This window comes from Centroberyx gerrardi, chromosome 6, assembly GCF_048128805.1.
Source record: "Centroberyx gerrardi isolate f3 chromosome 6, fCenGer3.hap1.cur.20231027, whole genome shotgun sequence".
Classification (NCBI taxonomy): Eukaryota; Metazoa; Chordata; class Actinopteri; order Beryciformes; family Berycidae; genus Centroberyx; species Centroberyx gerrardi.
In genome coordinates, this window is record NC_136002.1 from 19,649,693 (window position 1) to 19,672,019 (window position 22,327).

The 22,327-nt window shown below is 40.9% G+C and overlaps 2 protein-coding genes across 5 annotated transcripts; one reads left to right on the top strand and one right to left on the bottom strand.

Annotated features, from left to right (window-relative positions):
- Positions 1–383: 383 nt before the first annotated feature.
- LOC139921787 (uncharacterized) lies at positions 384–4,215 on the bottom strand. Of its 2 annotated transcripts, none has more exons than XM_071912126.2 (4): positions 4,107–4,215; positions 3,290–3,403; positions 1,284–1,326; positions 384–1,029 (listed from the first exon to the last, which is right to left on the bottom strand). In XM_071912126.2, exons 1-4 carry the CDS (start codon positions 4,158–4,160, stop codon positions 902–904), a joined length of 339 nt encoding a protein of 112 aa, XP_071768227.2. In that variant the 5' UTR covers positions 4,161–4,215; the 3' UTR covers positions 384–901. The 2 variants fall into 2 exon arrangements, with proteins under 2 accessions (XP_071768227.2, XP_071768226.2); XM_071912125.2 differs by having other exon boundaries at positions 384–1,092.
- A 1,492-nt stretch (positions 4,216–5,707) lies between these two features.
- On the top strand, positions 5,708–13,677 carry gvin1l2 (GTPase, very large interferon inducible 1-like 2). Of its 3 annotated transcripts, none has more exons than XM_071912141.2 (4): positions 5,708–5,777; positions 6,805–6,957; positions 7,927–13,072; positions 13,185–13,677. In XM_071912141.2, exons 2-4 carry the CDS (start codon positions 6,915–6,917, stop codon positions 13,324–13,326), a joined length of 5,331 nt encoding a protein of 1,776 aa, XP_071768242.2. In that variant the 5' UTR covers positions 5,708–5,777; positions 6,805–6,914; the 3' UTR covers positions 13,327–13,677. The 3 variants fall into 3 exon arrangements, with proteins under 3 accessions (XP_071768242.2, XP_071768239.2, XP_071768240.2); XM_071912139.2 differs by having other exon boundaries at positions 5,716–5,777; positions 6,088–6,957; XM_071912138.2 differs by having other exon boundaries at positions 5,715–6,957.
- The last annotated feature ends 8,650 nt before the right edge of the window (positions 13,678–22,327 follow it).

Sequence of the window (22,327 nt, forward strand, 5' to 3'; positions counted from 1 at the left end):
CCTTTGAGTTCCTTACATCAGGAAAGGTCATCTAAACATTGTAGCTTCAATCTAGCCAAAGATCCAAAGTGGCCTTTTGATGGAAATGCCACAGTATACAACCAGTCTGAACCACAACAGCTCATTTCAACATTTAATCTGTGTGTATTTGTTGTTACTGGAAAGATGAATGTCTTTTTGTTCATTTGAAATCCCTAAAGCTTTCCAGAGTATTTTCTACCAGCCCTTTGAAAATCTGTATGTGTGTATTAAATTAAATATGGGGCTTTAAATGCAACAATAGCATTAAGTTGAAATGGATGTGATCTGAGAGTGTACATTACGTGATTCAAGACACTAGAGGGCAACATGCTATAAGGAAATACAATCCAGGTTGACAGAGGAGTTTATTGAAGGAACTTTTTACATATATGTTTTTGAAAGGTTCACAATGATGACAAATCATTTACTATATTTAATTTTTTCAATACTGAAATGGTCATATACAAATTACAGTACACAAACATGCACTCTCACAGTCACTCTGTCATCACAGTACATCAAAGTTGTCATCCATACAGATACATATTCACATATAATATTCATAAAGTATTTTACAGAGGGTAAAATGAGCAACTGTTTGAAGTGTATAATATATTTGTTTATACTGTGTCATTCATCAGACATCTCTACTAAGTGTATATTATACAGTTTGAATGTGTGTGTGTGTGTGTGTGTGTGTGTGTGTGTTTGCATGTGGGTGTGCGTGTACATGGGTGGATGTCATCACAGAGTCCTTTCGTCCATCAGTCAATCTGTGCATCCATACATCCCACCTGCCTCCTGTTGTCTCTCAGTCTTTCTGCACCAAAACCTCCATCCCTCCTTTCCTTTCCTTCCATCTCTGTGCCCCCTTGTCCATCTACTTCTGCTTCTTCTGTTGGAACTTCCTGAAATGGTTCTGGATGGTAGCAGCGGCCTTCTCAACTTCGACGGGGCTGAGCGGGGGGACAGGGGGGGCAGCGCACGTCCCGTTGCTGGCATTGGAGTCTGAGCACGACAGGACACAGGGGATAGCCAGAGAAGTAGAGGCAATAGCCATGGAGACATGGTCTGTAGCAATGATTCAGTTCAAACACATGATATGCATGTTAGCCTCGATTCAAGCCGGCTATTTTTCTGATTAAAATTTGAATCTGTTTGGTCTGACATCATTTGAGTCAAACTTTACTATTAACTTTAATTTGATAATCAGCACAACAGAAAAATAGCCTGCCATGAGATCTTGTTTTTTCAATACTTACTCTTTCTGTACACGCCTATGCTGTTCCTCCTGAAGCCATCAAACTGTAAAAGGACAAAATAGCCAGTTAGAAGACACTGTACACCCAACACACACACATACAAGCAATCAACACACAAATACAGAGAGCGGGGGACTGAGATGGAGAGAGAGAGAGAGAGAGAGAGAGAGAGAGAGAGAGAGAGACTGACAGAAAGAAATAGAGGCATCATGAATTACTTGTGCACATGTGATGCACAAGTTGCATCAGATACATTTCAGGTATGCTAGTTTGATAATCATCAATGTTTGAATGTCATTTGGAACATAACTGAAACATTCTTCAGATACCGCTGAGCCTCTGGAGTCCAAATCAGACACAGATGAACAGATAGGGCGTCCCGTAGGCACCTTTATCTAATTCTAGGCTTTGTAACTGGACATAATGTGCCGACCAGTCTACAAAAAATGCTTGTGTGCGTTTGTTTATGTGCGTTTTGTTTATGTTGTATATGTGCGTGTCTGTATGTACATGCATGTGTGTGCGTGCACCTGTACATGTGTATGTCCTTTTTATCTAAAGTTAGAGTAATGACCTCAGACACAAATCCCCTTGATTGGGATTACAGCTCAAGCAGAGCAGTGGCAGGGAAGCGAGGGACTGAGGACTGTACCGGCTTAGCCTGCTTACCTGTCAGTCTGGCTGTGTGCTGCATGCGTTCAGTCCCACACACCAGCCTGATTACCTCCCTCATTGGGTCCACTCTCTCCTTTTACCCAAGAAGTTGCGGTGACTTTAAGTTACAGCCACATGAGGCATCTGTCTTCCTTCAGCTCCATCTCTTATCTTTTTTTTTTTTTTTTATCTCCCTGCTTGCGTCATAGTTTTTTTTTGTTTTGTTTTTTTATGGTGTGTCCATTTCTGCCTTGTCATCTCACGACCTGTGCCCTTAGCTTCTTCCATGCTTCTCTTTTTGATTAATTGTATTATTAACTGTTTTTCTCCCTGCCTTTTCTTCCAGCATCCCTCCCATTCTCCCTCCCTTTCCCTCTGTCTGCTTGTTTATTAGTCTGCTTCATCTGTGTACGTGTCTGGCTAAGCTTCAAGCCAATGAGCTTTGGGATGGAGACACAGTGAATTACACTAACCAAAGTCCACACAGAGGTGAACTGCAGCTCTTGTGCTCAGAAAGTCTGGGGAGTGCACTACAAACTTGCTGTTTTAGGTTAGGTTTCCATAGTGAAGGCCTGCAGGATTTCCAAATAACAGTGAAGTTATCGACAATTTCCTTATAAAAGTTTTTTTAGTCATTGTTATTGATTCACTGGGGTCCAAAAATACTAGTTCACTAGATTTTGTTGTACTGCACTTCTCTTTTTTTTTTTTATAATTGCTAGTACAGTTTGAGTGCAGAGGCACCAAAGGTCCCCTCTGTCTTTCATCACATCCCTCCACTTCCCACCCTCTCTCCTCTCCTGATAGGCTTTAACCAAACTTAGAACATGTGACCAAGCTTAGATGCTTGCATGCTGAGTCAAGCTTGTCTGCTGAACTGTCAACATATATGCTCTCTCTCACCGTTGGATTACGTATGCCATCAGTTTCAGAGCCCAGACCGGCTGGGGAAATCTGAATGGGGGTAATGATTACTCTTCTCCCTTTCCTCAACAACTGCCACAGATGAGCTACACAATGGCCAAAATAGAAGGATGTGGTTGAAGTGGGCAACTCACTCATGTGCAGTATGAGTGTATATTGTATGAGTAGTAAGACCACTGCTGAAAAACAGCAAGTGCACTCACAAACCTACCATAGGTGAATAAAGCTTAAAAAGGCAAGCATAGGTTTAGGTTGTGGCTGAAATGTAAACTTTACAAGGTGTCAGTTGAACGTAAGAAGAACATAAAAGCGGTGAAAAGAGGGGTGAGGGATTGATTGCCTGTATTTCAGTATGTCAGCATGACTGTTTGCAGCTGTCTGTGTGTTCTAGCTCTGAGTCTGAGATGCAAAGTATTGGGACAACTAACCTCATCTATTTTGCTGCTCCTCCGACTGTGTGATACAGAGTGAATCTGCCAAGGCAAAGGCTGGGACACCATGTAAGTCAAAGGGTCCTGCTGCTGTGCAAACCGCATTCCTATCTGGGAGAGACCAAGAGATAGGGTTAGGAGTGTGCATGTGTGTGTGTGTGTGTGTATGTGAGACAGAGAGATTTGTCAAGTCCATTCAACTTTGCTTTTCAAATGCAATACATCTCTTTCCCACATGACACAGGTTCACTTATTGAAGAACTCTAAATAAACGTGGAAACCATAAGATGTTCACCAAGTACAATTTGTTACAAATGCATATTGATGTTTTTTTTGTAGCACTTCACTTTTCACCACTGAACCACTTCTGGCAAAAAAAACTCTCTTGAGCAATGCTGTGTGATTTACGTTGTCTCTGACATCATCCTTGTTATCTTTGGCATGTTACCCAGTTCAAAAGCAAGAACAGATGAATGTTACATGGTAAAATTTGTAACATCACCCTAGTCATAGTTTGATTCTGTCCATAAATTCTACATTGATATTTGACATTGACAACCAGTTGGGTGAGGACAACATAATGTTAATTGCACGAAAAACACAAAGCACTGTGGCCCAACATTATAAATTAGAATGCCATTATATATTGCCTGCAATATAACACTCATGAAGAATATCTTATTTCTAGTAGAAAACTTCATGAGCTAAATATGATATTAGCTCATGACTGGTATTCACACACTTCAGAAACTAAGTAAAGTAATAATCAATATAATTCATATTTCTATTGTGAGTATCATTATAATCATCTTACCGACTCTACGACTCTGACCATCATGTACATGGCTGTTAGCATGGTGATCAACATCTTGACCACTACTCCTTTAGTGTCTCTATTAGTCCTTAAAGTTCTTCTCGGTTTTCTATCGCTTTCCTCAGTCCTGCTGAAGCAAAGAAAAGTACACACAGGAACAGATCCGAGCAATCAGGAATGCAATGGAGACTAATGAAAGGCTGCTTAGCGGAAGGAAAATGCGACACAGACACACGCAGTGTTGAGTATGCCCATACACGCATTCAGTTTTACCTGCACACACACGCACACGCACACACACACGCAAAAGTGCACATCACTCTCCCACTCTCTGACACACGATGGTAAGACCGCTAAACAGCTTTACAGTACAGAAATAGAGAAGCAGTAATCTTTTCCTCTGCACAACACTTATCCCTCAGATGTGCTTTCACCTCTCCAGCAGCCAAGGAAGATCAGGCTTTATACAGAAGTTTAGGCCAAGGCCATAATGATACAGGCCCAAGTAGGCTACTACAATAATATATGTGATCAAACCGGTCACCTTTCTCTCAGATGATTTGAATCAGACCATTCTGATTGCTTATTTGCTTTTCACATAATTGTGCTTTCCTGTCCAGTCCTGACACCTTTCATGCCAGCATGTTAAACTGGTGTGGATTGGGGAGGAGTTCCCAAACCGGGTGACATTGTCAGTAGATTTATGATCTAGGTTGTGACAGATAAAAATAGATTAGTGCATAACTGATGTCTGCTTCCTCCAAAGATTAAGCTGTCTGGTGATATTGATTTAAGTGTGAAGAGAATACAACATTGGCCTTTATAGATCAATACCAAATCAAAAATCACGCATTAAACTCAGCACAATCTTGACAAACTGTGTAGTCTCTTTTGCCATATTGTAATCAATATTTTATGATCTTTTATGTCCATATGCTATTCGGCTAACTATAGATTCTTGGGTAGCCCCTTACCACTGTTGCTCTGAGATGGCATTGAACTGAACTTGCCCTAAGATAATGTAAAAAGCTGAAACACCATATTAGCTAAGCTGGCCTGGTGTCAAGGAGTTATGTCACATGGGTTTCTAGGTAATGAATTTAAAGGGAAGGATGGAGGGAACAAGGGAGTGATGAGGGAGAGAGCAGGCTTTCTAAGGAGTAGGTAGCTACGGTATGTCAGCTATGTATTTTTAGTAATCAGATAGACTATCTGAGAGATCACACATGACTGCAGGTTTGTGTGCGTCATTGTCTCGAGTCTCACCTCTGACCCTTGTAAACCAGCCACTCATAATCCTTTTAACAGGCGTCTATACATTCCTCCAGGCTCTGTATTGTGAAGGACAGACATTGCCTGCTGTTATCAACTTTGAAATTCAAGTCTGCCGTGTGAAGAATTTATAGATATGTCACCAATGTCACTTGGTTACAATACCATGCCTTGATGTGTGTTGTGAATGTATCAGACTGTGAGTCTGTGTGCGTACGAATGATGTTCATTTTGTACATGAGGGATTAGATACGACTGCAGGAATGTGTCTTATCACTGAAAACACAGGTATAAGAGCTCCGTGTTGAGAGACAGAAAGGCACAGCCACCTGGTGATGGTTACAATGTCAAGGATACACATTTCCTTTTAGCCAGAATTTGTATGAGGACAAATAGCAGGTAAGGACCATTATGATTTTAGCAAAAATACAACAAAGGAACACAGGTTCCATGACAAAGACATTCAGATATATATATTAATATCCTATGCATTTGTTTTATTTCAGAAATTATACATGAATCAGGATACAAATTGCATGAGTAATAATATTTATTGAATGTGTGATGAGTACACGTTGCCTGTTTATATTATGCAAGTTAGACAATACATGCTCAAATTCTTAATTCCTTAGTGGAAGCACTGTAGCTGTAATTATATTTGACCGAATAAGACTTACTTGTTGCCTTAATGTAATTGCAATTCTATAAGATGATGGCAAGAGACAAGGACAATCCTGCCAACTTCCCTTCAGGGTTCAATAATGTATCACGTTGTCCCCAGATGACTATAACAGATTCAATAAAAATAGCAATGGTAAGCATGATTCTCACACAATTCATTATTGTTTGCCATGTTTAAGGTATAACATGTCTTGAATTGTTAGGAGTAACAGATAGCGTTGTAATGCACAGTTTGACACCCTGAAGTGAAGTATAGTGTTTTTGAGAGACCCACTGAGCTGTGATGCTGTAAGACCAGGGGGCAGCCACCTCTATATTGAGCTATCAGTACTGTACTTCATCTCTCTGACAGCATCCTGATCCCATGAGTGGCCATTATGTCAGTGTATTATATTCAGCCTGTCAGCAACCTGGTTTTATTGTAGTGAAAAGCAAAATGAAACAGGGAGGGGAGTCTTGCTCCAGTGAAGCATTTCAGAAAGATAAAGTCAGGACAAACTGGCCTCCTCTGTACTTTCCACAATGAGCGATCCCCTGAGACAGTACAACATAATCTCTTCTAAGTGTTAGACAACAGAAGAGTTTACATTTAAAGGTAGGTAGTAGATCAGAGGACCATTCTGGATTAATTACTCCTCAGTAGTTTTTGGCTGTGTTGGGATTAACTTTCATGTATTTTGGATGTGATTATCTGTATCAATTGCATTAATGCCAGTATTGTTTATTTTATGAATTTCAATCCCAGGTTTCAAGTTAACACCCCAGACTGATTGGTCATGTTTAGCAGCGGTGTGGTTGACCGGAGAAGACAACGTCAAGTGAAAAGGAGAAGAGAAAGACTCGGCTGGTTTCACCATGTCAGTCAAGCTTCCCAAGAGGCTGAGCAGCAAGAAGAAAAGTATGGGGGGGGTTTTTATTAGAAAAATTGATTTTGTCCTCAAAATGTTAATGGGCCTATTTTCTAAACAAATTTAGTAAGATAGCTAACTTTATGTGCTGTACCTTAAGATGAAATTTAAAAAAATAATAATTTGGTGGATATTTCAGAATGATACATTTCAACTATATTATATTAATGTACACAAAGAAATTCGGTAACGCTTTATTTTCCTATAAAGGAATTGTTAATTTCTTAGGGAGTTTCCTAGAATGAACCATGACATTATGTACTAACTAGGAAGAATAGAGGAAGAGTTCAGTGGTTGGTAAGTACCAAGAGTTTCCAAGAAAGAACTATGAAATGATGTAGTAGTTACAGTATATAAAAAAGTGGTCAATTTGGTGGAGTTGATAAGGAACTGTACATTTCTAAATTCTAAATTCTTCTTCTTCTTCTTCTTCTTCTTCTTCTTCTTCTTCTTCTTCTTCTAATTTTTCTAATTCTAATTTCTAATTTATTTTCTTCCAGGAAAGAACTGCAACGATAAAGTTTTTACTGGAAAAATAAGAGACAGAGGTTGATTTGGTAACCCAAGTCATTCATATAATTATATATAGGAAATAAGAGGAAGAAGTTATTTGTGGTACCAACTCCACCATTGAACTCTTGTATTTTCCATATAATTAGTGCATAATGTCATGGTTCTTTCCAGGAAACATGTTAAGAAATTAACAGTTAATTTCTAGGAGATTATTAGGAAATTTCAGACCTGGAAAATTAAGCCTTACCAGAAATTCTTCTATTTATAACAACATTGATAATAACAGTGATATAACAGTGAGTTTTCTGTGTAAAAGATAAACAAAATTATTAAACTGTATTACCATGCAAGTACAAAACTTCTAATTTTATTTATCAAGATACAACACATTGCAACAATCTCAAACTTATCCAAAGACTAAATGATTGGTGTGCTCTTTGATTTAGAACCTCCAATGGACAATGCACAGGCAGAGGTTCTGTTTAAGCTGGGCCTGGAGGCCTTCTGGACTACCCCACTGGATCCAGCCTCTATGTTGGACATGAGCACCTGGACTCTGGAGAACGAAACCCCTCTGGTGCCCAAGTACCTACCACGTGCTTTCCTCCAACGCCTCTGGCTGCTTAGTCCTGAAGCTCGGAGTCCACGCTGCAAACAACCACCTGATGCCCTGAACAATGCCAAGACCCGAGGCGAGGAGATAGTCTATGGTCTTGGAGGAGAGACCCAGTGTGCGGTCAACCCCCTTGATCTGGTTACAGCTGTCTACATGTCTGCCAACAGCTTCCTTCAGCAGGAGATTACAGTGCGCATGGTGCAATGCCAGTTTGCTGTGCCCCTGGTCCTTCCACCCATACATCCAGAACAGCCTAGCTGCTTCCTTCTTTGGCCTTTGAGAGATGTTGTGAGCCAATGGAGGACTCAATCCCCTGCTAAAACTAGAAGGGTCCTAGAAGGGGACCTGGCCAGCACAGAGATGCCAATGGTTTCCTGTGTGAAGCTTGGTCACTGTGGTGTCTCCAAGTCACGGGTGCTAAGCCGCGTTATAGGTGGACTCAAATCCTGCAGTGAAAGCTTCCTCCACCGGGGGATGGATGGAGGGCAGCTGCCCCGGAGACTCTCCAATGGTCTGGTAGAGCTGGGATGGTATCTACCCACTGGTGACCCTGACAAAGATATTTTTCCTGTGCCTGTGGTAATCTCTAACCTACGCGGGGATGCTGCTGCACATGAGAAATGCCTCAGCCTTCTGTGTCGAGCATCATCAGTTATGGTCGTGTTCTGTGGGAATCTTAGGGAGAAAGAGAAATGTCTTCTTGCTTCCTGGAAAGGCATGGCAAGCAAGCTCATGCTGATTGACCTCTCAGATGATGTGGAAGAGAAAAATGAGAAAAGAGTTGTGGGGTTTGTTGCTCAGAACCTGGAAGAGGAAGTGGGACTGCCCAAAGGGTCCGTGCTATCAGGGGGAGGTGTCAGTGAGGAGGACCTGGCTGACAGGCTGCGTGAAACCCTTAATGATCTGTTACCAGATAAACTGAAACTTGTTACACTTGAAGCAGCAGCAAGAACAGCAGTGGAGCTAGGCCTAAGCGTGGACGAAGGGGCAGTGTGTAAAAAGGCAATGGCTACAGCGGAGGAAGTGTTGAAAGGTTTAGTTGAGGGATCTGCCCAGTTCAGGGAGAAACAGTTGCCATTGCAGGGGGCTTTGTGGAGCGAACTGGCAGAGATGGAGAAAAAGGAGAGTAAACAGAGGAAAGCAGGACAGGAGATCAACCTCCTGCTACAAAAAGAAAAGAAAAATATCCTGTTCAAGCTGAGCAGCTACAGAATGACCACAGCCATGAAGGTTTTTACAGAAGCCCTCTCCACAACAGATAAAATGGAGAGAACGTATTTCCTTAGCTGGATGAAGCTGAGGCTCCGGGCCATGCAAATGAGACAACAACACAATCCCCAAGAGCCATCCACAAATCAGCAGGAGAAATTAGATAAACTTAGTGACAAGCTAGGAAAGCTGGTGACAAATGTTGATGAGCCCAAAAATGGAAGCAATGATGATCTAGAGGATAATGATAGTTTCTGCACAGTTTCAACAGTGGAAGAGCCATTAAGCATGGACCTCACTGTAAATAGTGGACTGCAACTCTCTGAGCAACAATTTGAGATAGGGCAAGAAGCCTTGGAACATATTGTGCAACAGTCTGCAGAACAGAACATGGAACCACAGTCGCCACAGAAAGAACAACTGGAGTCCATGATCATACAGCTGGACATGAAACCAGCTAATAGAGAGCAAAGGGAACATGATCCTGTCTTAGAACAGCAGATGGATTTGAAGTCTACTGAAAAAGAGAATATGGGGCTAGAAGTTGCTGAAAACCAGGACTCTTTTGAAGAACAAATTTCAGATCCAGAAATCTCTGAGGACCAAAATCTCCATTCAGAGTCCAGGGGAAATGGAACCCTTGCTCCAAGCTGCCCAGGGAAACAGCCTGAGGAACCAAAGTTGAAACCAGATGAGTCTGATTCAAATGCCTCTGTAAAAACATATATGGGCCTGGACGCATCTTCTGAAAATCAGATAGCCTTAGGTTCATTTGTAGAGCAGCATTTTGAACCTGATTCTTCCTCTTTGGGCCTTGAACACTTTCTGCGTGAGATGGGGCTAATTTTTGAGCTGACACATATCAGCCCAGGCAGTGGGAGCCACAATGTGCTGCGTCTCCCCAGCTTAGCTGCAGACTTGCTTCTCTATGGAATTCCGCTTGAGCTAATGGATGGAGATGCCTCTAACATTCCCAGCAGCTGGCTGGGCTGCGTCTTGGCAGAGTTTAAACGTCGCCTGCCTCGAGAACGGGTCAGGACCCGCGTATTGACAAACCTTGGAGTCCATCATGCAAGGAATGCTGAGGTGCTCTCTGCATTATTTGGGGTGAAATTCCCCAGAGGAAGGAGAAGGTCTACCAGAGGGGTGTACATGCTGGCTCTATGTCTCCCCGATGACCTCAGAAAGGATATGGAGTGTGACTTTCTGTTGTTAATTGATGTAGAAGGTCTCTGTTCACCACCACTGGACAAAACAAGTAACACCCTGGTCAATGACAATGAGATGGCCACTGTAGCAACAGGATTGAGTGATGTTTTGATGCAAAACATAGCTTCATATGGGGATACTGAATTTGAAACTGACCTCATTGTGATAGTTAATGCTCTCCTGCGCACCAAGGTATGTGGCTACATGCCCATTTGCCAGCTCCTAACCCAAGATGAAAGATTAATCAGCAAGTTACAAGCCTTGCAGTTAGGACGTGTAGCTGAGATCCTTCAGACAGAGACTGGGAACAGAGGGACTAAAAATATTGACTACCATCTTGCAAAGGCTGCAAGCAATGTCCCCTGTGTCATAGCACCTTGGCACAATGTCTCCCTCTCAGAACCAGTTGATAAGGAGTACAGTACGGCTGTGTTAAAGCTGAAGCAAAACCTTTTTGGGGCATTAAAGAAGTGTGCAGCCAGGTCTGAAGCCTCAGGGCTGCCTGAATTTATGGCCCGTTTGTGTGATGTTTGGGAAGCGGTGAAAGCAGAATCATTCTCCATTGGTCTTCAGAATACTGAAGTGGCTCTGGCATTCTCTATGCTGTGCACAGAGCTTTCCCAGTGGGAGAACAATTTCCTGGAACACATGGAATGTTGGTTTATGGGGGCAACAAAGAGAATAATCTCCATCAAGGTACAAGATACTGTGATCAAAGGTGACCTTCTGAGTGTGTTGAAGGATGAAGCCAGAGAAGAGGTCGAAACAGAAGTGAATAAAGTCAGGTCAAAACTAGAGGCCCATTTGATCAAAGATAACCTCCACAAAACTTATATTGAAACTTACAAACCAAATCTAATGGACAATATGGATGAACTCCAGAAGCAGGTAACCGAAGAGATAATAGAAAGGTTAGAGTCAGCCAAAGAGAACCATTATTCTTCCACACGACTCAGAAACTTTCAGACGTTATTGGAAAAGGAACAGGAGTCCAAGCTACACACACTTCTAGAGAGCAGCAAGTCAACCAAAATTCTCTTTAAAGATATACAACTGGAAGAGGAGTTTGAGGGTGTGTGGAGTAATGCATTGTCCAACTTTGACTTCAGACCTTCGGAGACAGATGATATTACTGCAAGGGTGACAGAAATTCTGAGAGAGAATCTCAACAGCCGTGGGCTTGAGAAACACATGAAGAAGCTTGAAGACATTGGCCAAGCAAGGACATCTGACTTCAAAGTTTATGATGAACACTTTGGATACCGCAGCAGATTAAAGCACATGTTTGACGACAACAACAGACAACAGAGGTTAGAAGCTCACCGTGTAGCATGCAACATCATAGAGGAGTACAATCAGTTTGCAGCAGATAAATCTAGTTTACCAGCAGACTTCTCTGACAGCTACATTACAGAGCTGTTAGAAAATGTTGAGAAAGCTTTGAGCGCACAGCCTATGGAAATCAGATCAGCTTTTGAAGTGGATCTGAAAGTTTATCTCTGTAGCTTTGCATGCCAAGACTTCCAAAAACTACATGACCGCTATGCTAAGGACAGAGAGCTGTTGACATTTATCAATGGTACCAAGAACAGGCACTTGGCAGAGTTTATCTACCATTTCAGGAAGAGGGACCAGTGCCAGAGGGTGGCCCAAGCTTTCACCTCCATGGTCTTCAAATCTACAGCATTGGACTACATCTACAGGCCACTAGGGAGGCATATAATGGAAGATATGGTGAGCCAAGGCAATGCCCAGCAGTATATGTCCCCCCGGGCCTTCAACCAAAGCCTGCTGGAGGAGCTGATGGAGGAAGACAGTTTTGAGAGCTTCCTGGAATACTTGCTTTCCTATGACAGGTTCAGACTGAAGAAGATCCAGGAGAGGGTGGTGGCTCACCTCTCTGAGTCAGCCATCTTGGATGAGTGGAGGCAGCAGCGGCTTGGAGAGATTGTGGGAAAGATGGCTGCAGCAGTCAGCCAAACGGCAGAGGGTGTAAGTGGAGTGCTGAGCGATACAAAGCTGCTGCTGGAGAAAGTGTGCCTCTCCCTGGAGAAAGATGGAGATGTGGATGTCACCAAGGCTTCTCTGGATGGGCCTCTCTTCAGTATCACCACAGAATGGGATCGCTTTGTCACTTGCCTGTTGGAGGCACTGGCTGAGATGAGGTTGTCTCTAGCCCAGGAGTTCTCCCAAAATGTGGATATCACCCAACTTCTCCAAGCCCTTCCAATTAAGCCCCAGGATTGCCTCTTGAACAGAGTGAGAGGTTGTGAGAAGCAGTGTCCTTTCTGCAGAGCCCCCTGTGAGGTGGGGGTGATGGAGCATGAGGTGCACAGAACCCTGCTCCACCGGCCAAAAGGCATGCTGTCCTACACCTGCGATGACTCCTGCTCTCTGTCCCATATCAGCTGCCCTGCAAACATGACCCAGGACAGCCTGTTCCTGAACAAGGGCACAGAGGGTAAGTCTCTGGCCTACAGGGACTACCATTCCCTCTATCCAGACTGGAGCATCTCCCCTGAGGAACCAGGCAGCCAGACACCCAGTACTTACTGGAGGTAGAGTCAAATCATGACACCATATAGTCAAACTAAAGCAAAATTTCTTGAAAGTATGTGTGTGAATGCTAATGTTCCTGTATGAATGAGTTCAATATTCTTTGATTCACAGGTACGTGCTGGTGAGGTTCAATGGGAGTTTTGCACAGAAATATGAGCGGGAGGCAGCCCAGCTGCCTGAGGAGTGGGAGAAAATCACTCGAGAGGAGGCCTTGGACAGTCTGAAGGATGCCTTCCACACTGGACAGTGCTGACATAAGGACTGCTCTTTGTTGTACGCTGTCTTTATGTTGCATTTGTGATGTATGCCATTTTACTGGCCAAGTACCAATTTTATCTTGATTAAGGAGGCCTTTTACCAATGATGATGATGATGATGAAGATGATGATGCCGATGATGATGATGATGATGATGATGATGATGATGATGGTGATGATGATGATGATGATGATACATAGCAAAATAATCCAATAGACCCTTCATTCAGTCCCCATCATCAAATTTGAAGTAAAAAAAATGACAAAAAATGTTAAAAAAATATATAATTTTCTGGATTTTTGCCTCAAGTGAAAAATATTAAGTTGTTTTTTATAAAATGTACTTGCAAAATATAAATGCCGACTCTTCATTATTTTCACTTCCCCTTTTTGCGTTCTGACTATCAAAATAGTAAATAATAAAATATGCCAAGGCTGAAATTTTATGGGAGTAGGCTATTATCATGCATTCAATGCTGATGCAGTGACAAAACTTGAGATAGACAGAAAAACTGTATCGCAGGCAATTTGGCCTTCACAATAAAAGCGTAAAATTTGTCACTTAAAAAAAAAAGCCAATTTTGGTATTGGGATTTACAGAACAGCAAAAATTGTACAAAATAGTCAATAAATACATTAAATATTGTGTGAAACTCAACTGGCATAAATATTCAGCACCGGCATTCATGTGTTTGCAAAAATGAAAATATATATTACTGAAAGAGCTCAGGAAAAAACAGTGTATCAGTGTGCTCAGACCACTCACACACACCCTTCTGCGGTTGTACTGTGGGTACCTGAAGCGTGTTGGGTGTGTATATATTGCCAGGATGGATAAACTTCACATTAAATTATATTAGTTGATTTAAACAACAAAAAAATACACCAGAAAACTTATCTACTAGACTGTTTTTGTCTATATCAGTGTCACATTTGTTCCTAAAGGATATAGAAGGGGTAGCAACTTAACAGTTTGTCAGATACAAAGAGTTACTAACCCATACACTGCAGCTGAACACTGAACGAATTGAACACATCACTCACAATTGTACCATGCCTTTTGACCAAAAGGTGGTACTGCCTACCTGCCTGAACGATTCAATCCAATACAGCAAAGCCACCAAACAGCAGAGGAAATCTTTAGGATAGCAGATTTGAGGAAGAAAAATCTGTTGTGGGATTTGTGTTCCAGTATGTGTACACTGCACTGCCTCTATGACAGGGAAAGTGAGAGGATTTGTAAACAAAGTGAAAAAACAAAATCCCAATTCTTATTCAAATCAATCACTGCCTTCTCCACCTAAGGCTGTAGTTGCTAAAACCATGACCCCTAAATTGGCACAATTGTTAGACAAGGCTGTACAGATTTTTTTTATTGGATAGAATCTCCATTAGATGCTGCGCAAACAGCTGCTATTCTTCCTGGGGTCCACACATAACTATCAAAAAAAGAAAAAAAAAAGATGGTGAACTACATTAAATCATGGCCTCTGAAGTCTCACCTCTTCTCCATCCTATATGTGCACAGATGGGAACCGAGCACCAAAGTCTTCACCTACATACCAAGATGCATTGGCTGTCTCATGGAAAAGTCTTCTCACGTCTTTATGTGGTTTGGGAAGAGATTTTGGCATTTTCTAGGGACCAAAATGTGCCACTGCCACAAAAGTAAAAGCTTGCTAATAACAGATGGTGCGCCAAGCTGGCTTACCTTGCTGATGTATTTGGCCATCTCAAAGAGTTGAGCACAAAGATGCAGGGCAGGAGTGAAAACATTCTTATCACCTCTGACAAGATTGGTGGGTTCATAGCAAAGCTGGGTTTTTGACAAGAGGCTGTGAAAGAAGGCTCCATGGCAATGTTCCCTCTGACATCAGCTGTGCGACAGACAAGACAGGTGTGCGTGGTCATTGCCACACACCTGCAAACCTTCAAGGAAAGATTTGAGCGTTAATTCCCTGAGAGAGAATCCAGATTCAGTCAGGGGGGTCTGGGGTCCTCCACATGTGGTTGGCTTTAGTGTTCTGCAAAAGGACCAGTATTGGTCCTCCCTTTCCCCTGAAATCTTAATACGTAGAGCCTAATGTTTCAGTTCTTTTCATCTTTGTTCTAGTGATTGACTCCTGTCATAGATTCCTATCAAGTACCGTGCTAGGTAGGCTGCAAGTGAGTGGGTCATACCATTAATATTAGCAGCTGGGTGTCACTAATTTGTTTAAGTAACAAAATATGTCCAATGACTTTTTAAAGATAATCTGTGTTATTTATTAGATTATGTTTGTATTAGGGCCAAAAATTTTAGCTCTCTGACAAAAATATGCAGTGGCAAAAAGACTGTCTTGCCCACATAATTAAAAGTGTGGGGGCAAGAGCCCCATTTGCTGTATGAAGTACACACCTATTGGTGGAAGCTGATGTGCCTGGGCTGAACTCCCCCTGATGACATTTGGAAACCTGTGTACCATAGCTGTGCTCTGGCCCAAATTAATCCATTCCCTTGTGCTTGTATTAAGTATACATGTTCTTTAGAAAATTTGGTTTCAAGGTCAAAAAAAATGAAACCTTTTGTTGCCTCTCCTTAGATTGATCTTTGGAGATGGTTCAAGAAGACCACGGGAAATGAGGAGTGTGCCTCTGCTGACATGCATGGTTGATTGAACTGATTGATTCATTTGTATTATCTGAGGCTGCTGTTTTTTCAGTGATTGGGTGGCTTGCCTATTTTGGCCCATATTGAGAAAAGACTGTTAAGTTGTTTTGCTATTAATGTGTTGTTGGGTTTTGTTGCAAAATATATTTTGGTATAGTTGCTGCTCATAATAGTGCATTACTGATTTTGCATCAGATGCCTATGTTTACTTGCACATACCAGTGATATTTTTGCAGTTGACATTGTACTGTTTATTGTAATTTCTTTTTTGATAAACTCTACTTACATATGGCTCAATTTAATGCAATTCTTTCTTTCTGATACCTAAAAACAAATGAAAAAGCAGTTGACAAAGTCAAGAAAGAAAGAAAGAAATCCACAAGAGGGCATTGCAGTATAGTGGAATCCCAGAGAGTTACTGTAATTATTGAGATGTAAAAATAGATATATTACCTTTTTTAATCACATTTCAGGCTAAGCACAGGTTTGGCTGGTTGGTTGGTTGGTTTGTTGGTTATCTATTTGTTTGTGTTTTTTTTATCTATCTATCTATCTATCTATCTATCTATCTATCTATCTATCTATCTATCTATCTATCTATCTATCTCTATGCTTGCTTCTGTATCCTACTGTTAACATAATAAATCAGATAAAATATGTTTCTTTGTTCCACACTCTAGGATAGAGCATGCAAATGGGGTGGCAGGATGACCTAGTGGATGGCTCAACCGAAGGGCTGGGATTTGATCCCCCATGCAGCCATACATGTGGAACTAGCCAACCAGAGGGTGAAAAGGCAATTTTCCCCTTGGGATGAATAAAATACATCAAAACAAAATGAAACAGAAACCCACTCTTCAGTGGCTTGCGGCAGGTAGCAGCAGCTTCTTCATCATTAGTCACCACTACTGTCACACCTGTGGCCATCCCTCGGAAATATGTACTCCCTCTAGAGCACCAGTCACCAGCTGTGGGCAAACCACAAAGAAAATATTCCCGTGCTATTAGCTGTACCCAAAGACGGTTCCAACCCAGGTGCCTCCCTGCCATTCTGCAGAAAGCCTGTGCCTCCCCACAACCAGAAGAACAACATGGAGACCAAGACCACCGGCATATGGATTGATACATGTGTGCAACCCATCCAGTCCGGAAACCCCTCTTTATACATTTCAGGCCCCATCATTCACTCAAACAAACATGCATCTTTCTCACAACATTATTTTTTTTCCACTGTGTACCATGCTGTACCCATACTGTCACAGTACAGTGTTTTTTCCATTGTCTTAGCTTAGTTTCATAACCCTAACCCTAATGCTAGAATGTTGTATTTGCATGGCAGTGTTTTTTGATTTCTTTATGTGTTTATGGCTTTATGTCTACAACTACACTTGTTTCCTCCCATTAAGATCTTCCAAGCATTTTTTTTTTTTGTGCTTTTCGGCTGCCACACTAGGCTAATGCCCATTTTTTAAATAATCACATCTATTTCCTTCCTCCATTTTTTTGCCAGATTAGTTCTATTATATATGAATTACATGAATCAACATGCAACAGTTATTTTTACCAGTACACATAATAACATTCCCTTTCAAAAAATCTAATTCTGTCCCCTAATTTCTTTGGCTTTCTTCCGTCCACTTGCGGAATAACATGGTTGTCATCATTGCGCTAATGTTACAGCACACATTATATACTGGAAGAGAGACAAGACATCTGTATAGCGAAACACATAACTGCACAGTGGTACATGGGCACACACACACACACACACACACACTCACCTATACCCAAATAAACCCCCACACATCCACAACTGTCGTCCAATTCAAAGTTGAATGAAATCAGCAAAACAGTCCCCTGCAGTGAATGGTCTTAGGAAAAAGATCTGCAGTGGTGCTTCAGAAATCAGGAGAAGGAGACCACAACGATTAGCACCAGGGGAGTACAGTATCCAAAACTTTTATTTTCACACAGTGAAATAATTATTTAGCGATGGAACATGAACAGCCAGAGCTTCCACCGTGTTTTCAGGTTTATTTTTCACCGTGAGTCACCACCTCCTTCTGTTTGTGCTGTGTCTGTTTTGCTGAACAGTCCCAGTGTGTGCCAGTCTGCCTGGCAGCCAGATACAGAAAGCAAGGCATTACACACAGCAGCATGCCATAAGCAACAGGTATGCAGGCCAGCATGAAGATAAGTGGATTCCATGACAACTGGCAGGTCGCTTCACTATGCTATGGTGTAATGGCCGGCCAAACAGGAATTTCCCTAAATATGTCAGGCAGTATGGGTCTATCTGGATGGAGGAATAAATGTTGATGCTAAAGTAATTAGCTGAGAGGGTTTTCGTTGCTGCGATTATGAGTAGAATGGCAATGTGGTTTGGTACAAGGTGCAGCTCAGAATGCGCTCTAGCAAGATGTATTGTGCCATTATTCAAGATGCAGACAGGTTAACACACACACACACGCACGCACACACACACACACACACACACAAACAGATACACGTGCAGATAATGGAGGTGGCACTGAGTACACTGTGAACCACAGAGCGACTTATCTCTATAATCTGTGATTTGTCAGCAGCGTGACACTCTGCACTGAAGTGTACTGAGAACAAAATGGCTGAATGACTTCAAGAGTGATGGTGAAGACAACAGAAAACACAGACTCACAAAGATCCAGCATTTGCATTCCTTGACACTTGCACCTTAAATGAGACACTAAAGTATGTCTTATATATAATATATCATATCTCAAAACATATGATCTTAACATGGAAGAAAAAAAAGCATTTTGAATGCCCTATTGCATGTATAAGAGATGTAAGATTAAAAAATGCCCAACCCCATTTTGCAGTTACAGTCTTTCTCAAGTGTTTACACACTAACCCTGGAACTTGAGACACAGAAGCTGACACTCCTCTACCAAACCCTTAAACCAGTTCCACAGAAATACAACTCACATTTTCTGCTTGTCACTCAGATTGCAGTTCTAAGTTACATAGAGGAAGAGGAAGACTGAGGAGACCAAACATCTCACAACAGGTGAGATCTGGGCCACATTTGGTCGACCATGTGGTGAATGACCATGGTTTGATAATGAGGGAGGCTGGGCAGAGAGTACAGCCCAACCTGAGTCTCTTCTCTGTAGCTTCCATTCTGTCTGTACTTTCAAAATGAGAATTCATAGTATTCTGTTACATCACCACACAGCCATCTTGGTAGGAAAATAACAGCTGATTGTAATAAATTAACAGGTGATTCAAATGACAAACACAGCCAATGAGCTGTGTATTGTAAAGCGCCATTATTGGTAGGAAATACATGTGACATCATGGGAATACTATGAATAGGTAAATAAGCTACTGTCTATACTATGCTACTTTTATTTCTACGACATACGGTATTCAGTGATTACTGTACTACAGAATGCACCATTGTAAGTGGACCATAGCACTGTAAACAGCAAGTATGTATGTATCATATGGAATTAGGAGGCTGTGTATTCCTATTGTGTCAATAGAAATGTATATGTGCTGCATAGTATTTTTTTCTGTGACTGTAGTATTTACAGTATTTTACTGTACTTAATTTGTACATTTTGCAGAACTGAAAGTCTACACGGTCATGGTGGTAGAGACCTGGGCCGGATTCACCAATGTGTTCTTAAGATAGTTCTTAAGAAATGACATAACAGGAAATTTTAGGAAGTTCTTAAGAAGGCTCTTAAGTGCAATTCCTCAATATTTTCTTAGTAACAGTCTCATTTCTTACGAATTTCTTTAATTTTCCAACTTAAGAACTTCTCAAAATAGGGCCTGAATTAATTCTGGTTAATAAACTTTAGGCTTCCATCTACAAAACAATTGGGGAAAAACCTATTTAGGGCAACTAGGGCAAAGATTTAAACATTGGTTGCTGTTGGTAACTGTAAAATTTGCTAGCTTATTTTCAATAAACATGAGGCCTACCTGGCCCTACACCAAATAAAGCTTTACAATAAATGTTAATCTTAATGTTAGGTGTAGGGGAACCTATGGAGACTTTGAACTATAACCTACTTGTCTAACATTTGGTTAAATATATGATATTAGAGGCTTACCTTTTCACTGTAGGAATTTTAAGACAGGTGAAGGGCTGTCTTAAAGTTAAGAAAAAAATGAAGAACAAATTTGAGAACTTTCATTACAAGAATACCATTTATTTGTAAGTTTTTTCTTAGGAAGAAACATAAGAAGAAAGTTAAGAAAATATATAAGAACTTTTTTTGAGAATAGCATTTTTTCCTATTTTTTTTCTTAAGACTAAAGTTAAGAAAAAAATGGCACTTGAGAAGATTTTTTTTGTTGTTGTTGTTTGTGAATCCGGCCCCTGAGCAGGAGACTTTTGTAAACACTGTACCGCAAACAATGCCATTTGACTCAGGAAATCCAGAGTTGCATTAGTTTCATACCATCCTATGTTTCACAATATTGAAAGAGTGAGCTTGTCAACTCTGGGCCATGTCCTATAGCAAAACCCAACCGTGTTTACTGTAATGTATACATATATTATGTATTTCAGTAAGCTAGTGACATGATAATCTTTTACAATAGGCTACTGAAGACCTATATGCCTACTGATAAGCAAAGGTATTCATAGTTTCATAGTGTGCAAGATCTATTCATATGATGGCATGTATGTATTATTTGTGAAATGTGAAATTCAATTTTGAGAAGTCATGACATGGTTTTGAATGTAATGTTTACTTTTGCAAGAGATTTGCAGGCTTTTGCATGTTGTGTCTGCGTTCTTTTGATTTGTGTTTTTGGGTTTTTTTGAGAACATGAGGTACAGTTTCAGAAAATGTGTTGAAACAATTCAGAAAGACTGTATTGTATCTTTGTGTTTGGCTAATACCGCAATAGCATGGACACTAGGCAACACTAGGCAATGCACTCAGGAGGCACAGACATAATCAAAATAGGGAAGGAAGCTGCCAGTAATGCAGAAATATGTACTAGCTGAAAACATATGTGGAGTCCCAATTTTACAAAAGCCCCAAATAATGAGATGGCTGTGAAGGGCTACACAGATACAGACACACAATATGTTTTGGTAACAATGGCTTCTTCAGGTATAGGAAACCTATAAGATGCCAATACCTGAACCTATACCTACAGATACCTATGCCTGAACTTATACAAATAGGATACCTACACCTGAACATTCACAACCATGTCATTATTTCATGCTTTTGTTTAGGATTAGGATTCCACATGGTCCCATTTTTGCGTTTCTGGTGGCTCGCTTCCTTATTTGGATTATGTATTTGGCTAATAATGTGATAATTTCTCACATAGAAAATGAAGAAGTTGTAAGCCTATAGGTAGGTCATTGAGCACATCAGTGTGCAATTGGTTCTTAGAAAGTTATATTCATATGATGGTATGTGTGTATCATTTGAATGCCATATTCAATTTTAAGAAGTCATAATGGTTTTGAATCTAATGTTTCCTTTTGTGATTTGTGGAGTTTTGCATTTGATTTGCTTTTAGAGTTTTGAGAAAATGAGGTACAGTTTCTGAAAATGTACGTAAACAATTCAGAGAAATTCCAGGAATTTCCATGAATAAGCCTGTCTTCACGATATCTGTCAAAGTCATCTATCTTACACTCTTGAAATCCCTGAGAGCAAGGAGGCATTAAATTATTTTGTAGCACACTCCACTAAACAAGTTAAGGAAAGCAAAAAGTTCTAGTCCTTGATTTAGCTCTGAGCTATTGGCACCATTTCTCTCATGTTATAAGGCCTGGGCCCTAGCTCGTCGCTCAGGGATCCCTCTCTTTGGTTTACATTTTAAACAGTTTAGGAATAAATGTACTTAATAAACAAAATATGGCTTAAATTCTGGAATCTTCAGTAAATGAACAATTTAAGTTTTTTCTAACACAGAATATTCATTCAATCTAAGTCCAGGGCTGGACATAGTACTATCACTGGCACTGCCATGGTTGTGAATGATATTGTATCTGTCCTGGATAGTGGTCAACACTGTGCTGCCCTATTTATTGATCTTTCAAAAAGCTTTTGACACGGTTAATAATTCCTTACTTTGAAGTAGTCTGTCACATATTGGTTTTAGCTCTGATATGTTAAATTGCTTTAAAAACAACATCAGCAGTCTATTATACGGCTTAACCCCCTCCTTGGCCTATACTACCAACACCTAAGCTGTTACTAGAAAAATGCTATATCTGCATACACCTAATTTTGGCTTTCTATAGGCAGCCTATACTGCAGCTAGCCCTGCGGTTAGGCTCATGGAACAACAACTTAAGCTCAGGTACATAAGTGGTGAAC